At 32.7% G+C, this 23,300-nt stretch overlaps 1 protein-coding gene across 9 annotated transcripts; it reads left to right on the forward strand.

Annotated features, from left to right (window-relative positions):
* Positions 1-3,151: 3,151 nt before the first annotated feature.
* LOC106056256 (maternal embryonic leucine zipper kinase-like) lies at positions 3,152-21,089 on the forward strand. Of its 9 annotated transcripts, none has more exons than XM_056019494.1 (18): positions 3,203-3,262; positions 4,478-4,552; positions 5,292-5,353; positions 7,039-7,120; positions 7,718-7,803; positions 8,318-8,434; positions 8,785-8,928; positions 9,144-9,212; positions 10,160-10,252; positions 10,742-10,840; positions 11,057-11,224; positions 11,314-11,397; positions 11,541-11,651; positions 13,220-14,111; positions 14,581-14,698; positions 16,173-16,344; positions 17,825-17,928; positions 19,299-21,089. In XM_056019494.1, the coding sequence occupies exons 4-18, from the start codon at positions 7,063-7,065 to the stop codon at positions 19,477-19,479; spliced, it is 2,496 nt and encodes an 831-aa protein (XP_055875469.1). In that variant the 5' UTR covers positions 3,203-3,262; positions 4,478-4,552; positions 5,292-5,353; positions 7,039-7,062; the 3' UTR covers positions 19,480-21,089. The 9 variants fall into 9 exon arrangements, with proteins under 9 accessions (XP_055875468.1, XP_055875471.1, XP_055875474.1 ...); XM_056019497.1 differs by having other exon boundaries at positions 3,240-3,262; positions 5,292-5,364; positions 7,041-7,120; XM_056019495.1 differs by having other exon boundaries at positions 3,240-3,262; positions 5,292-5,356; positions 7,041-7,120.
* The last annotated feature ends 2,211 nt before the right edge of the window (positions 21,090-23,300 follow it).

Genomic DNA, 23,300 nt, shown 5'->3' on the forward strand with positions numbered 1-23,300 from the left:
TATAAAAGGGTCTTACAAGGGTCTACATTGACACTGCCAATTCCAGTGATTCTGTCACTCTTGTAGTCTGCCTGTTTTGGTACAAATAATAAGACGTCAAAGCGCTTTTTGGATATTGGACCATTTTGATGTGCAAAATGTCTAATTCTTAAGAAACTTTTGAATCGTCTTTACTTGAAAAATACTCTAATATGAATGTATAGGTCCTATCTACAATGCAAATACAACCAATTTGTTCTATGAAAAGAAAAAGATACCCCACCATGGGTGCAGCCAGGATTTTTTCTCACCCCCCCCCCCCCCCGCCGTGTGTGTGTGTGTAACATTATTAACCTTTATTACATTCTGACCCTTCATACTTTCAGATGACGTTTATTTTTCCCTTAGAAAAGGTTTTTCCTGAAATTAGTGTAAAGACACCCATCCCTTACCAGCCAGGGCACTATTTCCCGTATTTGAAACAAAAAAATGCATATTCTGAGGTATCTACAGTGCATTCTCCTGCTATTAAAAAATTTTAGTTCAAAAACCATATCTACTATTCACTACATTATAATAATGGAGCCAAGCGACTGGTAGAAATCAGTAACTCCCCTTGGCCACGCTCATGAAATTTGGTGACTAGTTTGCTTTAGATTTTATATTGAAAATGGAAGTTTTATCGTCAAAACCATCTGGTGGGGGGTTTTAAACTAAACAATATGTGGAGTTAAAAAAACAAAAACTCAAAACCCCTTCAGCTACGCTCACAGAATTAGTGACTGTAGTTGGCTTTAGAATAATATTGAAAAGGGATTTTTTAACAAACCATCTGGAGGGGTTTTAAACTTAAAGCCATCTGGAGAGGGTGGGGGTAAACTCAAAACCCCCTTGGCTACGCTCATAGAATTTTGTGACATTGTTTTGCTTTATATTGAAGAGGTGGTTTTCAGCTTCAAACCCCGCTTGATTTGGGGGGGGGGGGTGTTAAAACTCAAAACCTCTCTTGGCTACTCTCGAAGAATCTAGTAACTGTTGTGCCTATGCTTTAGTCTCATATTGACGAGGGGTTTTTATTGTAAAAAATAATTTTGGAGAGGGTTTTAATCTCAAAATCCCCCTCGGCTACGCTCATGGAATTAGGTGACTGTCGTTTGCATTATTTTTTGTTTTATAGAAGAGGGAGTGGGGTTAACCTCAAAACTCCCTTGAGGGAATTTTAAAATCCCCCCTTTTAGTTAGCTGGGGAAGTGAAGGAAGGGTTTAACATTAAAATCTCACCTAAAAAAACAACAAATTAAAGCGAAAAAATCGGTCACAAAATTCCCCTCCCGGGATTGGGGGGGGGGGGAGGATTTCATTTGGAGGGGGAGGTTGAACCCATGTACACCACATTATGAAAAACATGATTTAGATTGAGGCTTTGGGGTCGCCGCCGAATAAAAAAAATGTCTTCAAAAATTAATATTTGAAATAGACGTTCATGTATAAGTTACAGAGCTACACTTCAATGCTCTGAATACAAACATTTGGAAAGAGGGAGGAGAAATTAAGTCAATAGACAAAAAAAATCTCAAGATTGAGCAAATGTGGAAAACGGAGACTAGGAAAAAAATATTTATGGTTAAGAACTTATCTCAATTGTTACTCTTATACTTATTCTCGTGAATTCTAAATTTTCTTTAGCATGCGCAATTCGTAGTCTCCATATTCGACTAATCTGTTTTAACAGTCATAATTTCGTCGGAAAGGGGAGGGGACGGTATAGAGTGAAAACAAGTCATGTAAAAGTCCCCTCTTTATTTGATAGTTATTGCTAATGATTGAAGTTGACAGAGAATAGAGGGTGGGGCGACTCGATATAGGAATTGAATATGAGGGGGAGGGGATCCGCCAGTGTAGGCCTATATAATTAAGTCCTATGTAATGGGTGCACGTACCTATATATGTAATGATCGTGATCTTCGTGTTAAGTAGCCTAAGACGTATATATCGGTGTAGAGACACAAAAGTACGTTCTAATTAACTTACCGAAAGTCGAGGCAAATAGCTTCAACGGAGAAATCTTGAAATGTCTTGTTCAAACAGTTTAGAGTTGAGATTGTTGCAAACGCTAATCGCGAAAACGGTATAGGCCTACATTTCATGTTTCTAACTTAAAAGATGCTTGATGTCTCGTACTCGTAATAATGTATAATTTAAACAAAAAAATGGATGTATAGCTAAAAAAATTAAGTTTTTTGTTTCTTTACAAATAAATTAGCCAGCCTAATTTGATAACTGTTACTTCATCTAGCTAGCTTTATTGCTGCTGAGCTATGAGCTCTTTTGCATACTGTGCCAAGGAAAAAAATTGTGCTGTTTTCTTCAGTTGTTCAGCACTGCCGTACAGGGTGTTGGTTATGTTGGGCTGTAGTGGAAGTAGTGTCTGCCTAAGGTAGGTTAGGAAGGGGCATTCAAAGAGGATATGGTTTACGGTTTATGAAACCAGCCTCCTTACAGAAACAAATGTCCTTTACTTCATGTGCTCTACAGATAGTATGGTCTGAAAGGTATTATAAACTCGTCGGGGCCTCCTCTGAATTTGTACGAAAACACAATCTCTCTTGGTAATCTTGTTTATTATATTTTGTTCCCATACTCTCACAATTGCATGCACTTTCACGTGTTGCCGTGTCTCATTAAAAATAAAACCATTGCTATAAGTCAGAAGATTTTCATGACTATCAAGACTCAAGACCCAACTTTGACAAATGAAGCAGTTCATCATATTAATTACAGACATATCTTCAAAAAGAAAGTAATTAGACTTCGTCCTACGGGTAGGCCTGTGTTCATTGTGTTTTTCTATGGGTCTAAAAAGTATGCCCTTGTCTTCTATAGTCTTTATATAGCTCGTCAGTCCCTTTAAAAAGGGACAAACATTTATTTTATCATACGTTATTATAATTAGATTTATGTTCTTGGCATGTTTGTTTCAATTTTATCTTTTTGAAAATCAAATAGATAAGATTGCAAAAAAAAATGTCAATTTTGCGTCGATATCGTATCAACAAAGTATGCATTTTGATGAAAATGATGTAAAATAAAATTGCCAAATTTATTAATATTTTGTTTAAAATAAAATATATTATTAAAAATAATAATTCTTATTTTGGCTTATTTTAGTCACACAATAGAAAAATCTGCCTTTGAGGAAGAGGTAATTTCAATTTTCAAAACAAGCCTTACTGATTTATTATTTATTTATTGGATTTCTCTTAAATTTTAATGAGGATATCTTGTAAGATACTAGATCATTAGATCTAGATTAAAATCATAGGCTGTAGATTCTAAATTTAGACAGTAGACTAGACTAGATCCATATCTAGAATCTGCACGTATCACTGGGACTGGACTGGTCACTGTTTTAATCATGTTAAATGATGTTAAAGTTTTATGTTTAGAGTAGTCAGTAGTGACTGTAGTCTGACTCAGTCTGAGTAGACAGTTTAGTGTTTAATTACATTTTATTAATAATATTAATTTTTATTTTATTAAACAGTTAAAACACTAAAGTCAGTTAAGTCTAAACTTAAACAGTGATATGTCACTAATATGTGCAGATTCTTTATCAATATCATGGATCTAAAATCTAGAATCTAGACTCACTAGTCGTAACTCTAAAAGTGAAAGTCTAAACTCTTAATTAACTAAAAAGTAAATAAAGACTGTGTAAACTTAAACTTTAGATCTACATTTCTAGACTAGACTCTTTACTCTTAGTAACTTTGAGTCTGAGTAGTTTGAGTATTTAAATTTAAACTTTTACTATTTATTTGAGTCTTTGAGTTTAACTTTAGAGTTTAGACCCTAGTCACTTTAAGTAAAGTTTAAGTGACTTTACAATGACTTTATTTACTTTAACTTTAGTAAAATTTAGAAAACGTTTTTAACTTCTAGTGTCTTTACTTTGTCTTTAGTAATAAGTTTTAATAACTTAAACTTGTTGTTTTCTTACAAGAACATACTGAAACTAGTCTAGAAAGTAAATTTAGATCTACTTCTAGATTACTAGATTAGATTACTTGTAACAGTTATATAATAACATATTAATTACCTAAAAATTACTAACAGTATTGACAGTAACACTAAAGACACTAAAGTGACATGGTATAGACTTTTATGGTTCAAACATATTATATAGAATCTAGAATGTAGTAGACCTAGAATGCCTCTAGTAAAAAAGTTGTAACATCTATAGAAAGTTTGACTTGACTAAACACCAATTAGATTGTACACAATGTTTAGATTTTAGAATCAGATCCAATCTAGATTCAAAGTCTAGTTCTATTTAAATTTTTTTAATACATTAGGATCAAAACTAACCTCATATAATTGCCAAATGTGAAATGACCATCAATTCTTGAGTAGACATATTCTAGAACTTAGTAGTTTAGTCTGACAGTGTGAGAACATCCATGATAATATGATATTAGATCCATCTTTTTACTTTCAGTCTCCTACAGAATTGATTCTGAAGAGATCTACTTTTAGTAAAAGTATATCGGTGGGTTGGCCGCCCTCTCCACAAGTAAAATTATCATTATATTTAAAGTTTGCTTTTTGTGTGGCAATTGAATTGAGGTTTTACAGAGTGGGGTTGGTAGCCCCATGCCAAACCCTCTTCCTTTCTCACCCAAGCTTGGGACTAGCAGATGGTGGAGTTGAAAAGTATATAAAAGCTAATTAAATACAACTTAATTCTCTACTACCTCACAAATCTAGATCTTGAGTTTATAGAGTCTAGTTCTATTCATCCCAATCTCATTAATTTGGCTGTCTGATTCCATAGATCAGTTAGTCTCTGGGTTCTCAAACTATGTGTGACTTGGGCACTATGTGCTGACAAAGGGGTTCAAGAATGTCATGAATTTTTAAAATTGTATTTCATTTCAGTATTAGTCAAATTAGCTTGCGTTGTAGAATTTCATTTCTCTCTATAAGATCAAGCATTCACTTTTATTGCTAATTTTGCTTACAAAATACTTGTGTTCACTTACACGTTTGACTACATCATGTCATATTTCATATACGACATATATAACTTTCATATATATATATATATATATATAAGTGAATACTACCATGTTTGTAACACCCCACTGGTTCATTGTCAATATATATACCTTGGTTTCATTATTGATCTAGTTTAACCCATTAGTCCCCTTAATATTATTATTAATATAATAAATCTTAGATTTAATACCGGTACATAAAAAAAAATGATTTAAAAAAAATTAAGTTTGATTAATATTCTTTATATTTATTAGAATGATGGCCAGAAAGTAATTTTGAAGATAAAGATCTAACAAGACCACAAATTAAAAAAAAAAAGGTAAAGAAGTAAGTTAGATATTGATTTGGTATCTTTATTTAGGGATGTACCGGATAGTAGCTCTGGCCCACATTCCTATTAATATGTTTAAAGTGGATGTGGTTCCATTAATGTCTGTTGTGGAATGTATTCAAAGTTTATATTTCAAACAAAATAATGTGCTTAAAAATATATGAATATACACCAAACACATCTTATTACAAAAACAAGGCCGTTAATAAATGAAACTCTACATTATAAATGCACATTACATACACAGCAGCAATGGCTGGCACATTTTCTACTTTGTCTTCACCTTTTTAGTGGGTTAATTAACTACGTCACACGAACAATACATCTGTCTAGCTGTGCAGGTATATCTCCAGAGGTAGAGATGAACAACTTCAATTTATTTAGTCTATAACATTAATTACCACGTTAAGTCAGGATAGATGTAATGTCAGCATGTTGACACTGAGGGAACTGAGTTTGTTTAATTGGTAGTAAATCTTAATTAGGCGGCTGGACTTCAAGCCACACCTCTACATGGATAATCGGGTATGAGTTTGTTTACTTGGAATTCAATATCAATTATGAGGCTGGGCTACAAGCCACACCTCTACACGGGTACTGAGTTTGCTTACTTGAAGATAAATTGCAATTAGGAGGCTGGACTATAAAACACACTTACTAGAGTGACCTTTTGCTACACAGACCACAGGTATATTACTGTATCTCATATCTGAGTAAGCCAGTAAATACAACTAATTTTGGGTTAGATATGTGCTGATAAAAGTACAAGGTTCCGAGTCTTGTATATTATTAGCGTTAAAAGTACAAAGCTCAGATTTGTGTATATTAGCGTAAAAGACTCTGACCAGGGCCCTCTTTAAAAGGAGAGCTAAACACTTCCTACTCCTTATTTGTTTAGTCCTTGACACTGAATTTATTGATACCATTTTTAAGCTAGAATGGATAAACACAACATGCTAAGACAGCATACTGACACTGTAAATAATACTGTTAAATTACTTTTCCTAATGTGTTAAATTCCACTTGTAATACAGAATTGTGTGTCTTGATTTCATAACGATATTTTTAATAATTTGGGAGTGTCAAGTTACTGTAATTATTTATGACATGTACTTAGCCACTATGTATCAGGCCCTAGATGCCAGGACAGGAAATGGTTTATGGTGACTAATTGATGATCTAAAATACATGAAGACATGCATCTACCCTTTATACAACCCAGATTGCACTTAACTTTTAAGAGCTTAAAAATGAGTACAATATACATGCATATATTTTACATTGACAAACAAGTTACACAGATAAGTTTTTAGTATCTGTTAAGAAATGCTGATTGGCTTCATCAATGAGTAATAGAGTTTAAAACAATAAGGTGAAAAAAACAAATATAACATCTAAGGTATGCTATTATGAAGTTTTGCAAAATGGTCAGCATATAGCTATTTACTAGACATGTAGGTATGGAAGAATATCAATAAATGCTATCCGGTGCACCTTTAATTTCCTCCTTAATTGTTTGTTAAAGGGGAAAATGCCTATAAGGATGGGGTTTACAAAAAAATAAAGATATATATATTAACATTTATTTTTTTTTACAGTACCATTTTTAATAATGGCACTTTTCTTAAAGGGACACTTGTAAATTCTAATAAAAGAATCTAATGTGTTGCAGCCTATCAAATAATAGTGTGAAGATGTCTCTCTATCCAGAGCTAAAAGGATTTTATCATCTCAGAGAGACTATTGGTTCAGGTCTGTAGTTTACTAATACCATTTTATTACTCTTTATGTCATATGTAGTAATAATCATCCAACCCTTTTACATTTTTTTTAAACCTAACCCTAACCATTTTGAAAGAAAATATTGGTATTGGTTTGTGTGCATTTTCCTTTTAAATTAATTGGAAAGCTTTTCTAAATATAAATGCTTCTAGAGTATTTATTAAATGTCTTGACTTTTTTGTGTGTCAGGAAATAAATTTCATGGGGAAGCTTTCCAAACCTAAGGGAACTTACATGAGTTGGGTCATCTTAAATTCTATCATTGAGATATTGTTTGCATTCACATCAATAGATATCTAAATAAAAAAAAAAGATGCTTATTGTAGGTCTTTAGTCCAGAATTATGGACTTGGTGTTTAGTGCTTGATGGGTGGGGTAATATAATTAGGATTTGAAATTTGTATTTTTTATTGTTTATGCAATGCTAGGAACATTACAGGATACATACACAATAGTAGCTCCTATTTATAGCTAAATTAGGAGCTCGCCTATCCCAATCCTAATGTTTTAGCATTATGAATACACATTTTTATAAATTAGAAAAAAAAAAGCTAATTTACATTCCAGGTGGATTTGCCAAAGTGAAATTAGCCTATCATGCATTGTCAGGTGAAAAAGTAGCAATAAAAATAATGGATAAAAAAACTCTTGGGGTAAGCTGTGACTCTTTTTTTGTTAATAAAAATTAATGATGAGATGTTAGCAGATCATAATCAAACAGGATTAGTTCATTGGTTCTGACAGCACATCAGCACGAGATTTAAATATGTTGGGATCTCTTAACTCTATTGAAGATTTTAACCAAAATAATCTTGATTAATGCTAGAGTTATGATACATTAGAGTATTATTACAACAACTGAGCCACTGGTTATCATATTAATTGGAAAGATTTTATTGTTTGGAATCAGGGTGTTTAGATGAGACATTTACTTGGTGGTTTATGTAACAGTGATTTTTCTGTCTGTAATTTAAAAGATAGCTATGTAAGGATGTTAAATGAATTGTTGTTCTATAGTCTATAATTTAAATTAAAAGATATTGTCTCGTGCATGGTGATTATTGTCTGTACTTTAAAAGATACTCTTTTGCAAGGTGATTATAAATGATTCTAAAATTATTTTTTTTTAAAGATAAGATTTTCTTATAATATTGGTGATTTCCACAGGCTGAGTTGCCCAGGGTCACAACAGAAATAGCTGCCATGAAAGAACTTTGCCATCAACACATCTGCAAGCTCTTTCAGGTCATTGAAACAGAGACAAAGTTTTTCCTAGTTCTAGAGGTGGGCATTGGTGTGACAGCCTTAGATAGTCATATGTCTTCTAGTGTGTTGTACTTAAGACCTCTATGCGTTATTTATTTTAGGAATATACCAAACAGGAGGTGAGAACCTAGACCGTTAGTTTCAGATTGTCTTTAAAATTTATCTCTTTTTTGTCATGTGATTGAAATCCTTAATAATTTAATTTAAGTGTTAAAATATATAACAAACAATGTTTTTAAGATATTTGGTTGTGAAAAATGGTTTAATTAAAAAGTAGATGATGTTATGATCAGTTACTTTCTTTTGCTTAATATTTTTCTTTTTGTGCATGTGGTCAAAAGTTAACTTACGTTCTTCTCCATTCCCAGTATTGTCCTGAAGGAGAACTCTTCGACTATATAGTTTCTAAAGATCGACTGGATGAGTCTGAGGCTCAGATCTTCTTTAGGCAAATAGTTGCAGCTGTAGCATACATACATGATTGTGGCTTTGCTCACAGAGACTTAAAACCTGTAAGTTACATCACACACACAATCATTCTTAAATGTTATTAAATTAATTATTAAAAAAAAATACTACTTAATCTAGTAATTAAAAAATGAAATTCTTTCTTTTTTTTTTAATTTTTATTTTTATTTTATGTAAACAACATTGACACTTCTCTACATAAAATCTAAAATTTAAATATGCAGCTACCATTTTATTGATTTACCTTTTTTCTGCTTAGGAAAATTTACTTCTTGATGAAGATCAAAACATTAAGCTGATTGATTTTGGTCTTTGTGCCAAACCCAAGGTTTGTATCTTTGAGTTCCCAAACCTTTGCCCTCAACATGTCCATATCTTTTATGATTCAAATGTTATTAAGAATTCCTTGTCAAATATAAATGTTTTAATTCTTAACATTGTGAAATGCCATATTTAAAATATTAAATTGTGCTTCTAATTTGTTTTAAAATATTGTTTCAATTTATATTCTACTTCTGAAAGATATTTTGAAAAATTCATTTCAGATTATTAAGACTAAGTCAGGTTCTCATTTCATTTCTTAAACATTTCGTCTGCTAAGTTTTTCTTTTAAGATATAGTTTACCTAGTTGCTACAACTTTTAACCATCCTTTTACTCATTACCTGTTTGTAATGACTTAACTGTAAAAAAAATTAGCTCTTGTGATATGAAGTGAGAATAAACCTTGAGGGATTATGGGCACGACATGGCCTAAATTTTGCAGAGGTGCCAAAAAACCAAAATATCAAATATCATATCCTGTGGATGAAAAAATTAGATTCTAATTTAACCAGTTACTACTTTCTGTGTGCCTATAACAATTAATCACCTTTCCTTATCAAAACCACAGTGGCTAAATTTACTGAAAACGATTCTTTATTTGCAATTTGAGCCAACCTTGTAAATAGTCCACCACATTTAAAAACTACATATGTATAGTTTTATTTAGTTTTTGTTATTTGAATATCTCAGTTGGTTAAGTGTTAGACTACATCAGAATGTCTGGTTCAAATCTATGAGGATGCAATAATTAAAAAAAAAATTTAATTAATTTTTTAAAATAGTATTTTTGAATAATACACTGGCCAAATGGGGGGTCTTGAAATGCAGGCAGTTTTATTATGGAAATAAATTTACAGACAATTTTGTAAAAGGAATTAAAATTGTCATCAGTCATGTCATTTCAGCTTGAAACCTGTTTCATTTGTATTTTTTTTCTTTGGTTTCCTTGCAGGGTGGTATGGAAAGTTTATTGACGACCTTATGTGGCAGTCCAGCATATGCTGCCCCTGAGTTGATCTCAGGAAAGCAGTATTTGGGCTCAGAGGTAAATAGATGGTTGGTTATGTTAGTTTTTGCTGTTTAATTGACAATAGTACACAGTTAAATATATCAAACTGATTTACTGTGGGAACATTTGTTTTAAACAAACTTTTGAAATGATCTATTTCCTAAACATTTCAATAGCTAAAAGGCTTAACATAGCTTCAAGCATGTAACTTGGGAATTATTTTGAAATCTTGTCTACTGTACAGTGCTTTGTTTTTAAAGCCTGTGACGTACATCTTTAAAACATATACATAATTGGTTTAAGTATATTCCTGTTAAATATAACGTTTTGAGAATTGTTAAAAAAAAAAACTTAGCTTATAAATTTTCAGCTTAGCATGACAAATGTGATAAATTGTGATTATTTTTATATAACTTTTTGAGAACTGTTTAAAAAAACAACATAGATTATAAATTTTTAGATTAGCATGAAAAAATGTGGTAAATTGTGAATTTATGTCTATGCTACTTTCCTAATGTATTGAAGGTTGACCAGTGGAGTATGGGTGTGTTGTTGTATGCCTTGCTGTGTGGATTTTTACCTTTTGATGATGAGAGTATCACACAGTTGTATAAAAAAATTAAGGTATGCACACATTATTTAAAACAGTTGAATTTAGACTTTTCCCACATAATGCCCTTCAGTCAGTTTAACATAAATCTAAAGTGTAAAGAATCGTAAAATAGGTTTGCATTGTCCCTTCAGAGATCTGCAGTATAATACTCTTTATGAAAACTACTTTGACAAATTTGCATTAGTTTTTAAACTTTGTGATAATGAATCATTATATTTCTCTTGAAGACTGGCTCTTATAAGTTTCCTGAATGGCTGAGTGATGGGAGCAAGGAATTAATTTCTCAGTTACTCCAAATTGATCCCAAGAAAAGGATTCCCATTGCAGAGCTACTCAAGCATCCATGGCTAACCAAAAATGTCAATGTCCCAATAGAATGGAAAAGCAAATATAAGGTATTTGAATTATTTAGCTTAAAACAATTGTTGAACCAAGTTTTTGATTTATGTAAAAAAAAATGTGTTATTATTTTTTCTGTCCTCAGAAAAGCTTAGATGATGATTGTATCACAGAATTAGCTGTGCATTATGGGAAAACAAGATCGCAAATGGAAGAGGAAATTTTACAGGTTTTTCTCCTTGTCCCTTCCTTGTATTTTATTCTCTTGGCCTTATCTAAGACAAAACAAGTTGAATATATCAAGTAATTACATTTGATTTACTTTGCCTTTTTGTCCAAATGCTTGAAGAATCTATTTGTGTTGGCTTTCAGTGGAAATATGATTACCAAACAGCAACCTACTTTCTGCTGCTTGAGAAAAAAATGAAAGGCAAGCCAGTCAGATTACTATGTAGACACCCTGCAAGAAATGATAGATCCAGAGTAAGTGGGTTCTATAGCAATATATACATCCAATGTAATTGGGCTTAATACATACATTTGTTAGTTGTCACAATGGATAATACATTTTAGCAAAGTATATCTTGTCCTTTATTTTTGGTAGTCTCTGTACAAGATTGGTTTCTGAGTCATAAAAAAAAACACCTATTCTCGCTTGCTTAACTTTAACTTAACTAAAAAGCAGACCTGCCTACCGTTACGCAAAATGCTTATTCATTACGCAAAATCTCCCAAAAATGACAGCCAGTACGCAAATATGAATTTAACCCGTCGCGTTATGCATTTTGTATCTTTTTTTCTCCCTCTCTAAACTAGCTTATGAGCAGTCAAGGAGGTCATGCTAAGCTGTTCTATGGAGGAAAAAAACCCAGAAAAGGTGGGGGGAACACATTGCGCCCAGATCTATGCGTTGATTGGTTCTTAATAGCAATTAGATGTAGTCTAGAAATGAATAACGTGAGAGTGGCGGGTTGGTACCATTCAGTTAGCTACTACACCAACATTACCTTTTTTTTCATTAGTAATTAATTATTTTGGAGCTTTAAAAAAAAAAAATTCGAATGCAAAAAAAGAATTCCTAATTCCCGTATTCATTTTAATAAAAAATATCATGGCGCTATTGATTCAAAACACAGTATTTTAGCTAGACGTCTATAAAGAATATAGACCTCTAGATCTAGAATGACTAGATGGATCTAGATCTATATTTTCTATATGTAGATTTAGATCTAGATTCTAGATATATATGGATCTAAATCTAGTAATTCTAGTCTACTTATTATACAGTAGATCTAGACCTAGCTACTAAGCTAGATTTTCTGTTGTAGCAGATCCGCTGGATCGGTAACACTCACTTCAGAACTAAATTCTAGATTTAGATAGGTCTAGATTCTAGATCTAGCTTATTGATCTTATTTTAGATTTAGGTTCTAGATCTATCTAGACTCAAGACTAGATCTAATCAATGTAGATCTAGAAAGAAGTGCAATGACTAGGTCTAGATTCTAGATCTACTTGTCTTTTCTGGTCTGGTATCTCGATCGCTAGATTCAAGTCCTGATCTTTATTACTCTACTATTACTATTACTGGATTCTATACTGTTTATTAGATATTAATATAAATTAATGTAGTATTAGTAGTTAGGTAGATCTAGTCTCTATATTTAGAAATTTTAGATTCTAAATTTAAAATTTAGGCCTATGCTACTAGTGACAGTTTAACAAATATAACATATATGATTTAAATTATATGTCTTTGTATCTATCCATATATATATATTTAGAGATATATATATAGATAGATATACACCCAGTATTACATTTGACTTAATAGTTGATCGTGCAAGTGTTACATATTCTGGTGCCAAAATACACATTTTGACCATCAGTGTTACACATTTTGACTTTTTTAGGTAGGCAGGTCTGAAAAGGACTTAATTTTAATTTATGTAATTATCTGAAAAAATAGTTTCAAATATATTAATGAAATTGCTTTTTTAAAGAAATATTAATGTTTCATGTTTAATAAAAAAAATAAATTGTCATTTCAGTCGCGGCACTACAGTTCTGAAGAAGACTTGGTTGGAGTTGATTTCAACAGTTCACCCTATGTGTTAACGCCTCAGAACAGAGATGTTAAATCGGTGAGGCATTCAGAAAAAAGGGGGAGAGTTCGAGAAAAACTTGACTTTGACAATCCAGAAGAGCTTGCTCAGAAGCGAGCAATGGCAAAAGATGCTAGCCACGATCAACAAATTATTTCACCCAAGAAACAAGTTGTTTCTCCTACTAAGTCTTCTGATGACTCAAAGAAATCACCCAAAGAAATTGAATCTGTGAAAAAAACTGAGGCTAATGATCTTCGATCTCCAAAGGCTAGCAACAAAGAAAATAGGCCCATAACAATAATTTCAGATGCATTGCAAGGAATAGACAAACATACTAAAGATGTAGAATATAGGAGGAATGCTGATGGTAAAACAAGTAACTCTGTTGCTAGAAAAGAAATCTATAGCGTGTATAGCTCACAACAGAAGGACACTGTTTCTAGAGGGAGTGTATATGTAGTGAAAAGATCTGAACTTGCAAATAAAGCAGAGAACACCCCCAGAAAGCCTCCAGTGAGGCAGGTACCTGTTCATAGCAAGAATGGCAATTCTCAAACGCCAAGCCAACGACAGAGCATAAGGACGCCAGGAAGGAGAGAGATTATGCTAGAGAAACAGCGAGAGGCAGCATCAGACAAAAACAAAGCTACTAGAACTACAGAGCAAGTGAAGCGAAATCCTGGCGAGCTTTCTGCCAGACAGAGAACAGTCAACAATGAGTTTGTCATCCCGCAGACTCCCATATCTTGGGCCACACCTTCCAGGTGTCCGAAAATGAAACTCCAGTCACCCACGAACACAAAACCAGTTCAGCTTACTTCAATGGATGACTCATGTATGTATTAGAAACATATTTAACATTTTTTAAATATCTAATTTCATCTTTTAATAATTTAATAAGTTATGGCTTAAAACAAATAAAACATTTCTTTTTGTTTTTAATAAATAGTTCTTTTAATAGCCATAACTAAAATCAACTAACATATTTATGTCAGCTAGGAGTTTTTTTTCTGGGGACTGTTCACATTAAATTCTAGGAACTTCTTGTCAACAGCAAAATGCTATTATACTATTGCCATCCCATTTAGTCTAATATGTAATGTAAGTGTTGGCTAACTAGTGTGTCTAAAAGAAGTTATGCAAAGTGTTTGGAAGATTTCTTCCTTTGACAGAGTTAATAGGTTGTTCAAATAGCTTCAACCAATCATGTATCTCTATAGCTTCTTTTCTACACTTGAGTGATACTCAATTTATGTTTTATCAGTATAGTTCATCTATTTGTCTTTCAAATTTGTTTGTTTCAGATGTCTGTGAGAAGTCTGCTTTTGCTAACAACAACACATTTTCCCCCTCACGTTCTTATGATTCCCAACTGAATACATTGGGAGTTGATGACAAGCAGTCACCTACACAAGGAGCCAAGTAAGAAGTTGGAAAATATTTTCCAGCCATATAGCCCTTGCAAGCTACACATGTTAAGAATATATGCAACATTTGTAGTTCTATCAAGATTCTGCCATAAGCCTTTATTTTTGTAGCTCATGGCTGGCAACCATCAACATGTATTACAAGACCATGCATGCAGCTTTTCTAGTTCTATCAATGTTCTGTCTTTAGCCATTAGCTAGTGGTTCCAGACTGTAAAAAGGTTAAATGGTGTAATGTTGAAGAATGCGAATGTTGTGGAATGCTGGGTTCGTGCTTCCTGGAGTACTCTTGACACGTGACAAACATATATACCACAAATTGACTTAAGTCCGTTTCAGCTGACAAATATAAAGTTTATTTGACTACAACAATAATAATACTGCACTCGTTAGTGCTACAAGTCAAGAAACAATACTATCCGCATAACAGCGGTATAAAAAATATCCAATACGTTAAACTCTCCAGAGTTTATTACAAATCACGTCCGCATCTCAGTGGGTAACACTGTACAAAATAATCCAGAATAATACTAGAAATACATGTCTCAAAAAGACCACTGGCATCAACTGCCTAAGAGTTACTATCTAACTGAAATTACTACTCGACTTTTCTAAGTCGCTACTGTCCGTCCCGGACCAAAATATATAACTTGACCACCCGGTCCAAAATATACCACTGAACTCAAAGTCAACTTTATTCATTCTACTTCCTGTTTTCTACATCAGGAATTCCACGTGTCTTTTAACCTCTTAACATGACGTGAACATTAAATCAGGCAATGTCAACTGAGACTGACACAGACTGACAGCCATTGTTGCATTTCTAAAACCTTAAGCAATATTAATACACAGCTATTAAGATGTCACAACAGTTTGGTGTGTTCTAACTTAGCTTTGCAATAATAAAACATTAATAAGCAAAGTAACTTTTACAATAATGCTAACTAATATATCTTTACTCAGTGAACCTTTTAGCATGTGTTGTGTAAATTTTTAAAAATTATCTATTTTTTTTTTTACACAGTACAAGAAAAGCCTTAAGAAACATTCCATTTAAGTCATTTCGATCAGTCTCAATTATGCCACCCAGTCAATTTTATTTATATCTTAATTATGTCTATATTACAATAGATATTATAATGATAATTGACACACTACAAATTAGATTTTATAACAGGCTTTGGAAAAAAAAAGGTATTTGTTGTAGACTGCCTATGTAGTTGTGAACATTATGAATTATCTTTTTTTTTAAAGATATGCTGAGCTTTGCATTTCAGAGAATTATTATTTTTGTATAATATGCTGAGCTTTGCATTTCAGAGAATTATTATTTTTGTATAATATGCTGAGCTTTGCATTTCAGAGAATTATTATTTTTGTATAATATGCTGAGCATTTCAGAGAATTATTATTTTTGTATAATATGCTGAGCATTTCATTTTGTATATGTTCTTTTTCATTGTTAACAGGGCTGCTTCTCGTTCAGTAGATGATGAACTTTACAAAATGCACATGTCAACACCATCTAGTGGTCAGAAGTCTGCACGGAAAGGGGCAGTGTTTGGCAGTATAGAGCGAATGCTTAACATGTTAACTCCAAAAAAGAAAGGCTCGTTAATAGAGGGTCCCAGAAAAGCAAGGGTATGTTGATTACATTGACAGCATTGAAACTAAAACATGATGCATTCTTGAAGAGTGGCACCTTGTCACTCATTTGAAGTAGGAAAAAAAAGTTATTTTTATAAAAAGATTTATGGCTTGAAGACATAAACCAATGGAAACAATTCAATATATACAGAAAGATGGTTATTGAAGAGACAATGTTATCTCCCTCATAGACAAAACAATTTTAAAGTTAGTATCTTGGGTACATACACATTTGAATTTTAAGTGGGCTGAAAGGGAAAGAGTTTAAATTGCAATTTGGAAAAAGTCTGTAATTTAAAAACAAAGTTTCTTTAATAACTACATTACTGGTGCAGCACATCATTTAATTTAATACAAATGTTAAAACACATTTTTTTTATATTGTAGTTCTATAAATGGTGTGCAAGTTTGTTTTTACTTTAAAGGTGGCAGTGACTGTGACATTGACCCTATTTGATTTTATTGTGTGTGGAAAAATTAGCTATCCAAAAGGGCTGATATCAGTACGTTTTAGCTAGTCTAGTCAGAACAAAATATAGCAAAATAATTGGATAAAATTTTGAGGCAAAATGGCGCAATCATTAACATTTTTTTCTCTATGTGTTAACTTTAAGAAGTAATGGATCAAAAATGGTCAATAAAGGACACTTTTCTCATCTACATGAAACTGTTTCACAGTTTTGATTGATCCAAATCTTCCATTATTGCCTCATCAGAGTCCAGCCAATAACTTCTGTGGTAATCTGGAACAGATATTTGTTTTTTCTTTACAACAAAATGTATTCTAGAAGAAGAGATTAATTAAAATTTTTTAAGCTTAATCAACCATTAGTTTACTGGGATTTGCAGAACTGGTTGTCACAATCTTATATGACCGGAGAATCTTTTTTTCAAAGTAGACTTTTTTTTTTTTCTGGAAAAAAAGCACATAGTCTGAATTTTAAAGTGCTTGCTTTGCAGTGCTTATGAACCTATTTCAGAGAGTCTGGCTGATTTGTTTTCACATGTCTAGAATTTGTTAAACATCTTTTAGGTATTTTGTTGCGTCTTATTATGTTGCAATGATTCTAGATCTCGTGATTAACACTAGGCATGCCAGTGATAATAGATCGCAAAGCACAATTCCAAACTGAAACCTTAATAATTGAATTGAATTAACTTGATTTTTAGAATGAGACCCACAGAGTAAAATTTTAAAATATAAAAATAATGTAAAATTTCCTGACTCTAAACTTTGTTCTATCCCTTTTATACAATACTCACCATTTTTATCTTCTTGAAGATATTCAAATAGTAAAAAAGCAGGTTTGAATATTGTTCTCCACACAAAGCCCAGAACTTTTGAGATTATTAGCAGCTGCTTAGTTCATGACAATATCTAGTTCTAGTTTCATTCAAATTATGTACTGGTGCTTTAAACAATGCTTGAAAAATACTTTCTTCTTTACAAATCATCTCTTATCTTTGAATGTAGGCGCTGCACAATGTGTGTCTGACTAGTGAGCTTAGCCCAGATCATGTTTTGACCACACTCAAGAAAACATTACAGATGAAATGTATTCCTTTTAAACAAAGCGAGTAAGTAAAACATTATTTGTCAATAATAACATGTCTAATCTAATTGTCAGGCACTTTTAAGTATGAAAAATTCAAGGTAGTTGTCTATTACTTTGTAGCATTTATGTTAACCTAATTGGCAAGTGCATAGTATTTAGTCAGTACTTTATCAATATATTGGATATGTCAACCTAATTTTCAAGCACTTTGTGAGCAGTAGGCCTAGTTAGGTAAATATCTAAATGGATAAAGTACTATGGAACCTCATAAGAAAGATTATGAATTAATATAAATGCCTGCATAACTCATTTTTTTTTTATAAAGCCTTCCAAAGTATAAATTTACTTTGTCTTTATGTAAGAAAATTATTCTTGTGCTCAGGATTGAAGGTCAGGACTGAAGTCTCTGAGATAACCCAATTTAGATGGGTACAATCTATTGGCTAGGACTTAGTTGGCCTTATTCAGTCGTAGAGTGACTATGGTTCATCTCAAACACTTTTTCATGTGGCTGTGGAGCCCTATTTTGGAGAGACACTCCTGTCAACAAATATCCCTTTCGCTTTGGTGATAGAGGAGCTGGCTATTTTACCGATGGTACGCTTTTCTTCCAGAGCTGAGGACGATGTTTTTTCGCTGTCCATAGCTTTCTTGGTCTTTGTCTCTCTCCATCTAGTGTGGTCTAGAGCTATGTCTTCCCAATAGTCAGTATTGATGTTCACTGATTTGAGATCTCATTTTATTACATCCATATAATGGAGGTGGGGGCAACCAGTTTTTCTTGAGCCAGTCGCGAGTTGTCAGTAGAGAATGAATTTCGGGATGCAATTGTCCTCCATGTCCAAGCCAGTGCAGGCGGCGTTCGGCGTTGTCTGAGGACTGTAAAAATGCTGGCAATACCTGTTCATACAAGGATCTCAGTATTGCACACTCTTTTTTTCCATGTGATTTTCAAGATCCTTCGGAGACAGCGCAAATGGATTCAGTTTAGTTTTCTCTCTTGCTTTGCATAGGTGGTCCACGATTCACTGACACACAGTAGCGTACTCATAACCCATGCCTTGTAGACTTCCATTTTGGTCACTGTTGTGAGCTTCTGGTTTTCCCAAACTCTTGACCTAAGTCTAGCGAAGATCGAGGCAGCCTTCCCTATGCGTTTTTTATCTCTGAGATAGCAGAATTCATTTACCGCATCCAGCTTGTTATTGTCTATGACGATGGCTAGGACTTATTACCTTTGTAAACTGATAATCAAAGTTGGGTTGAACTTTCATTTACTTAAAATCAATTCTGTGAAATACTTTGAAATCATGTTTCAAATGAATTACCAATGTTTCAAATGAATTACTTATTGTATAGTGAAGTTTAATTATTTCAATATATATTTCACAGCTATTCCTTGAGGTGTACAGTTACGGATGACTGGGGCCGCACTAAACTGGCCTTTGACCTAGAAGTGTGTGCACACCCCAAGAATTCATTCATGGGCGTTCATCGCAAGCGTGTGAAGGGAGACATTTGGTACTACAAAAGACTGTGTGAAGATATCCTGCGATCTTCTGGGTTCCTTTAATGGTCATTTTAGTCCATCTCATTTTATCTTTAAATTGTCCTTGATCTGTTGACTATATTGCAATAAAAAGAACCCGACATATATTTTCTATGTTAGTGTAATGGATGAAGAAAATGTAATGCTTTCTATAACATTTATGGAATAAATTCTTTGCTAATTTATAGTTATAGATAAATGAATGTTATTGTATTTATTATAGATTAAATTAAGCTTTTTAGCTTAAGTACACATATTAAATTTTAAGTTTATTTTTAATGGTGCTACTGTACATGGTCTAAACTAAGTTGTATTATGTATAAATAATGCCATTTGAGAAACTGTTTTTTTTTCCATACATTAACTCCTATAGCAATAGACTGCTGTGGTTGAGTTGAACTCTTATAGCAATAGACTGCTGTGGTTGAAGTGAACTCTTATAGCAATAGACTGCTGTGGTTGAGTTGTACTCTAATAGCAATAGACTGCTGTGGTTGAGGTGAACTGTAATGTCTGATAGGAAGTTACCAGCAGTTTTTTAATGTTTCTATTTGACGAGTTTTTCCTCTCACACAGAAAGAGATGATACACTTAGCTCATCTTTTCTTTTTTAAGTGAAAGTCAGAAGTGTAGAGATTTTTAAACCAATTTGTTTCCAATGAAATGAATGTTAAAAAGAATGACACCCTAGCCCCTAGCTAAAACTCTTTGAACTAAATAGTGAAAGAGTCTTCTCCTCTTCTTCCCTCAATAACTTGTTGTTTGAACTGACTTGACAAAAACTCTACTTTGTTACTGAGAAACAACTAAAACTAATTGCATGCACTTTGTCTTGACATTGACCTTTTCATTTTTTTTTTGCTTCATTTGGCCATATAATTATGCAGTTTGTATGTAAATATAGAAACTATTGTTTTATGCCACCTTTATTTAAATAGCACAATAAACTCAAAGACTACGATAATAAACATCACTAAGGATTTCAATACAATAGAATTGAACATGTTATATGTAAATGAGAAAGAAGTGTATGCACAATGCATTATATGGATGAGAGGTTGTGAAAATATTTTACACCCGAACTATACACATTTAGATATTAAATAAGACAACCTGTTCTAACAAAATCAGGCATGAATTTAAGTATAAAATTGACCATGGAAAAACAACACAATTTCAGAAATAAGTGGAAAACCAATGTAAACAGTACATGAAATGTCATCTTTCTGTTATTTATCAATAAGATTCAGTGTTTGTTAATCGACTATCTCAAGTGAGTGTATTACAGTATACTTATTTTGCTAGAACAGGTTATGCTTTTATGTGCCTTATACACCTGTAAAACTGTAATATAGTTGGCATTTTGGTTGAAATGAAATGATTGCTCTCCCCTTGTTATGCTGAGTCCCCAACTTTTACTAGATCTCATTGTACTGTTTGTGTCCGTGTTGTTACATTGTCATCAATGAAAGTAGAGGCCTGATTGGCTTGTCAAAAGAAGTTTGTGAAATGACATCATTGAATTGACTCTTCAGTTGACATGCCTACCTCCCTCATTTTGTTGTTCTTGTCTATTAATGTACATTTGAAATGCATATTATTTTATTCATAATTACAGCCTTGATTCTAACCAATGAATTGTTTTTTGTTTTAAATTATATTTCTGTTCCGCTGCTGCAACATAAGTTTGAATGTAAGAGGACATTTTATTGACGGCTGGTGACTTAAATATTAATAGTAACAGACATTTTAACCCTTTCTCTCCTAACTGACGATACCAACGTTAACGTTGATTATACCAGAATGTGGTAAATAATTACGGAGAGAAGAGTTAATTGTGTGCTAAGCCAGGTGTTGGCAACCTTTTTCTATTGAGGGTGGCTTTAAAAATATTTAGGTCTGCTGGGGTGGGGTGTGGGGCTTATATAATAAAATAAAATATTTACTTACAACTTAGAAAAAAAATGATAGCTAACTATGTATTAGAAAAAAAAATGATAGCTAACTATGTATTAGAAAAAAAAATGATAGCTAACTATGTATTAGAAAAAAAAATGATAGCTAACTATGTATTAGAAAAAAAAATGATAGCTAACTATGTATTAGAAAAAAAAATGATAGCTAACTATGTATTAGAAAAAAAAATGATAGCTAACTATGTATTAGAAAAAAAAATGATAGCTAACTATGTATTAGAAAAAAAAATGATAGCTAACTATGTATTAGAAAAAAAAATGATAGCTAACTATGTATTAGAAAAAAAAATGATAGCTAACTATGTATGCCTTTTTAATTTACATTTGGCCATACTTTTCAACCATTTCACTAGAAATAGTTTCACCTTTCAGTATAGGAAAATGACAAAACCTTTCACTTGCTTGTCTGGAGAAATGGGAGCACTTTGTTTGAAAAGGATTTAAAATTCACATATATTTCATGTGCAAACAACACATTGCAATGATACTGATGGCAAAAAAAGTCTTCGAACTCTTCACTAGAAATATTAGTTACAAAGTCACAGTCAAGGTCCTTTAAGGAACATAACAATTTCTTCCTTGAGATTCCATATTCTTAATACCTTACCCATGCTAATCCAGTGGTTACTACTTTGGTACAGAACATCGGAATGTTTTTTTCTCCAAATCTTCAAGTAGGCTACTTCTCAGAACTGCCTGTGGTTAAGCCCCCTAGCTCAGATCTTCTTATCTTGGTGTTACTTCAAAAAAGATGATGATTACGTCCCATGCATGTTCCTAGATCAATATAGTCATGCATGTTAATCAGTGACTTAAATTCTGCTGATTCTGGCTCAGGCCATGCTCTAATAGTACTACAGAAGAAGAAACATTTGAACAAATTTGTCCTAGCATAAGGAGCAAGGAATTTATCATTTTCTTTGTGTCTGAGTATTTTATTAGGTTTTGTTTTTGTATTTGAAGATTATGGTTCAGTGTTTTATGTATAACTTTTAAGTTATTTTACTTTTAAGTTTTCTGTCCTGGGGATTTTACTAAAGGTGTTACTCTAATCAAATTTGAATATTCATTTGTTATGAATCTCATTGCTCTACTTTGTATCTGTTCTAGTTTCTAAATGTTTTCTTGAGTTGTTGATCCCAAAACATAGGATGCATATTGGCCAAACCAAGGTTAAATAACATTTTAGTTTTATGCTCTTATTTGATTTGTAAAAATTTCTTTTATTAAACCCTTTGTTTGATTTTTTAATAATTTCATCAATATGTGGGATTCCATGACAGTTTTTCATTTATTTTGCGTTTTTGGTCTGTTATTGGTTTACCATGAATAGGATAAGTAGAATTTATTTGTTTTAGTTTTTTTCTGAGAGGAAAGACATGCTCCAATTTGATTCCCATTATGTAATTCTTCTAATTCTCTTGTAAAATTTCTGTATCTTGTGTTGTTTTTATTGTTCTATATATTAAGCAATCATCTGCAAATAATCTGACTTTTTTTTCCTGAACTAATTCATCCAGCCATCCCATTGGCACTACAGCCCATGGAGGGCTCTGGCCTGCTTCAACACATCCTTCCATTCAGATCTCTCATGGGCCTTTCGTCTCCACGCCCTAACCCTAAGCTGTTGCAGATCTGCCTCCACATCATCAATCCATCGCATTCAGTCTACCTTTGGGTTGCCTGCCTTTTGGATTTTGCCCGTGTACAGTTTTCAATCCTCTGTTATCTGACATTCTTTCAAGGTGACATGCCCAACGTAGTCTGTTCTTTTTTATTTCAGTCACTATCGGTGGGTCTTCATACAATTGATTTATCTCATGGTTAGTACGTGTCCTCCACCCTGTATAGCACCATAGATTTTCCTAA

Source organism: Biomphalaria glabrata, chromosome 2 (assembly GCF_947242115.1).
Source record: "Biomphalaria glabrata chromosome 2, xgBioGlab47.1, whole genome shotgun sequence".
Taxonomy (NCBI): domain Eukaryota; kingdom Metazoa; phylum Mollusca; class Gastropoda; family Planorbidae; genus Biomphalaria; species Biomphalaria glabrata.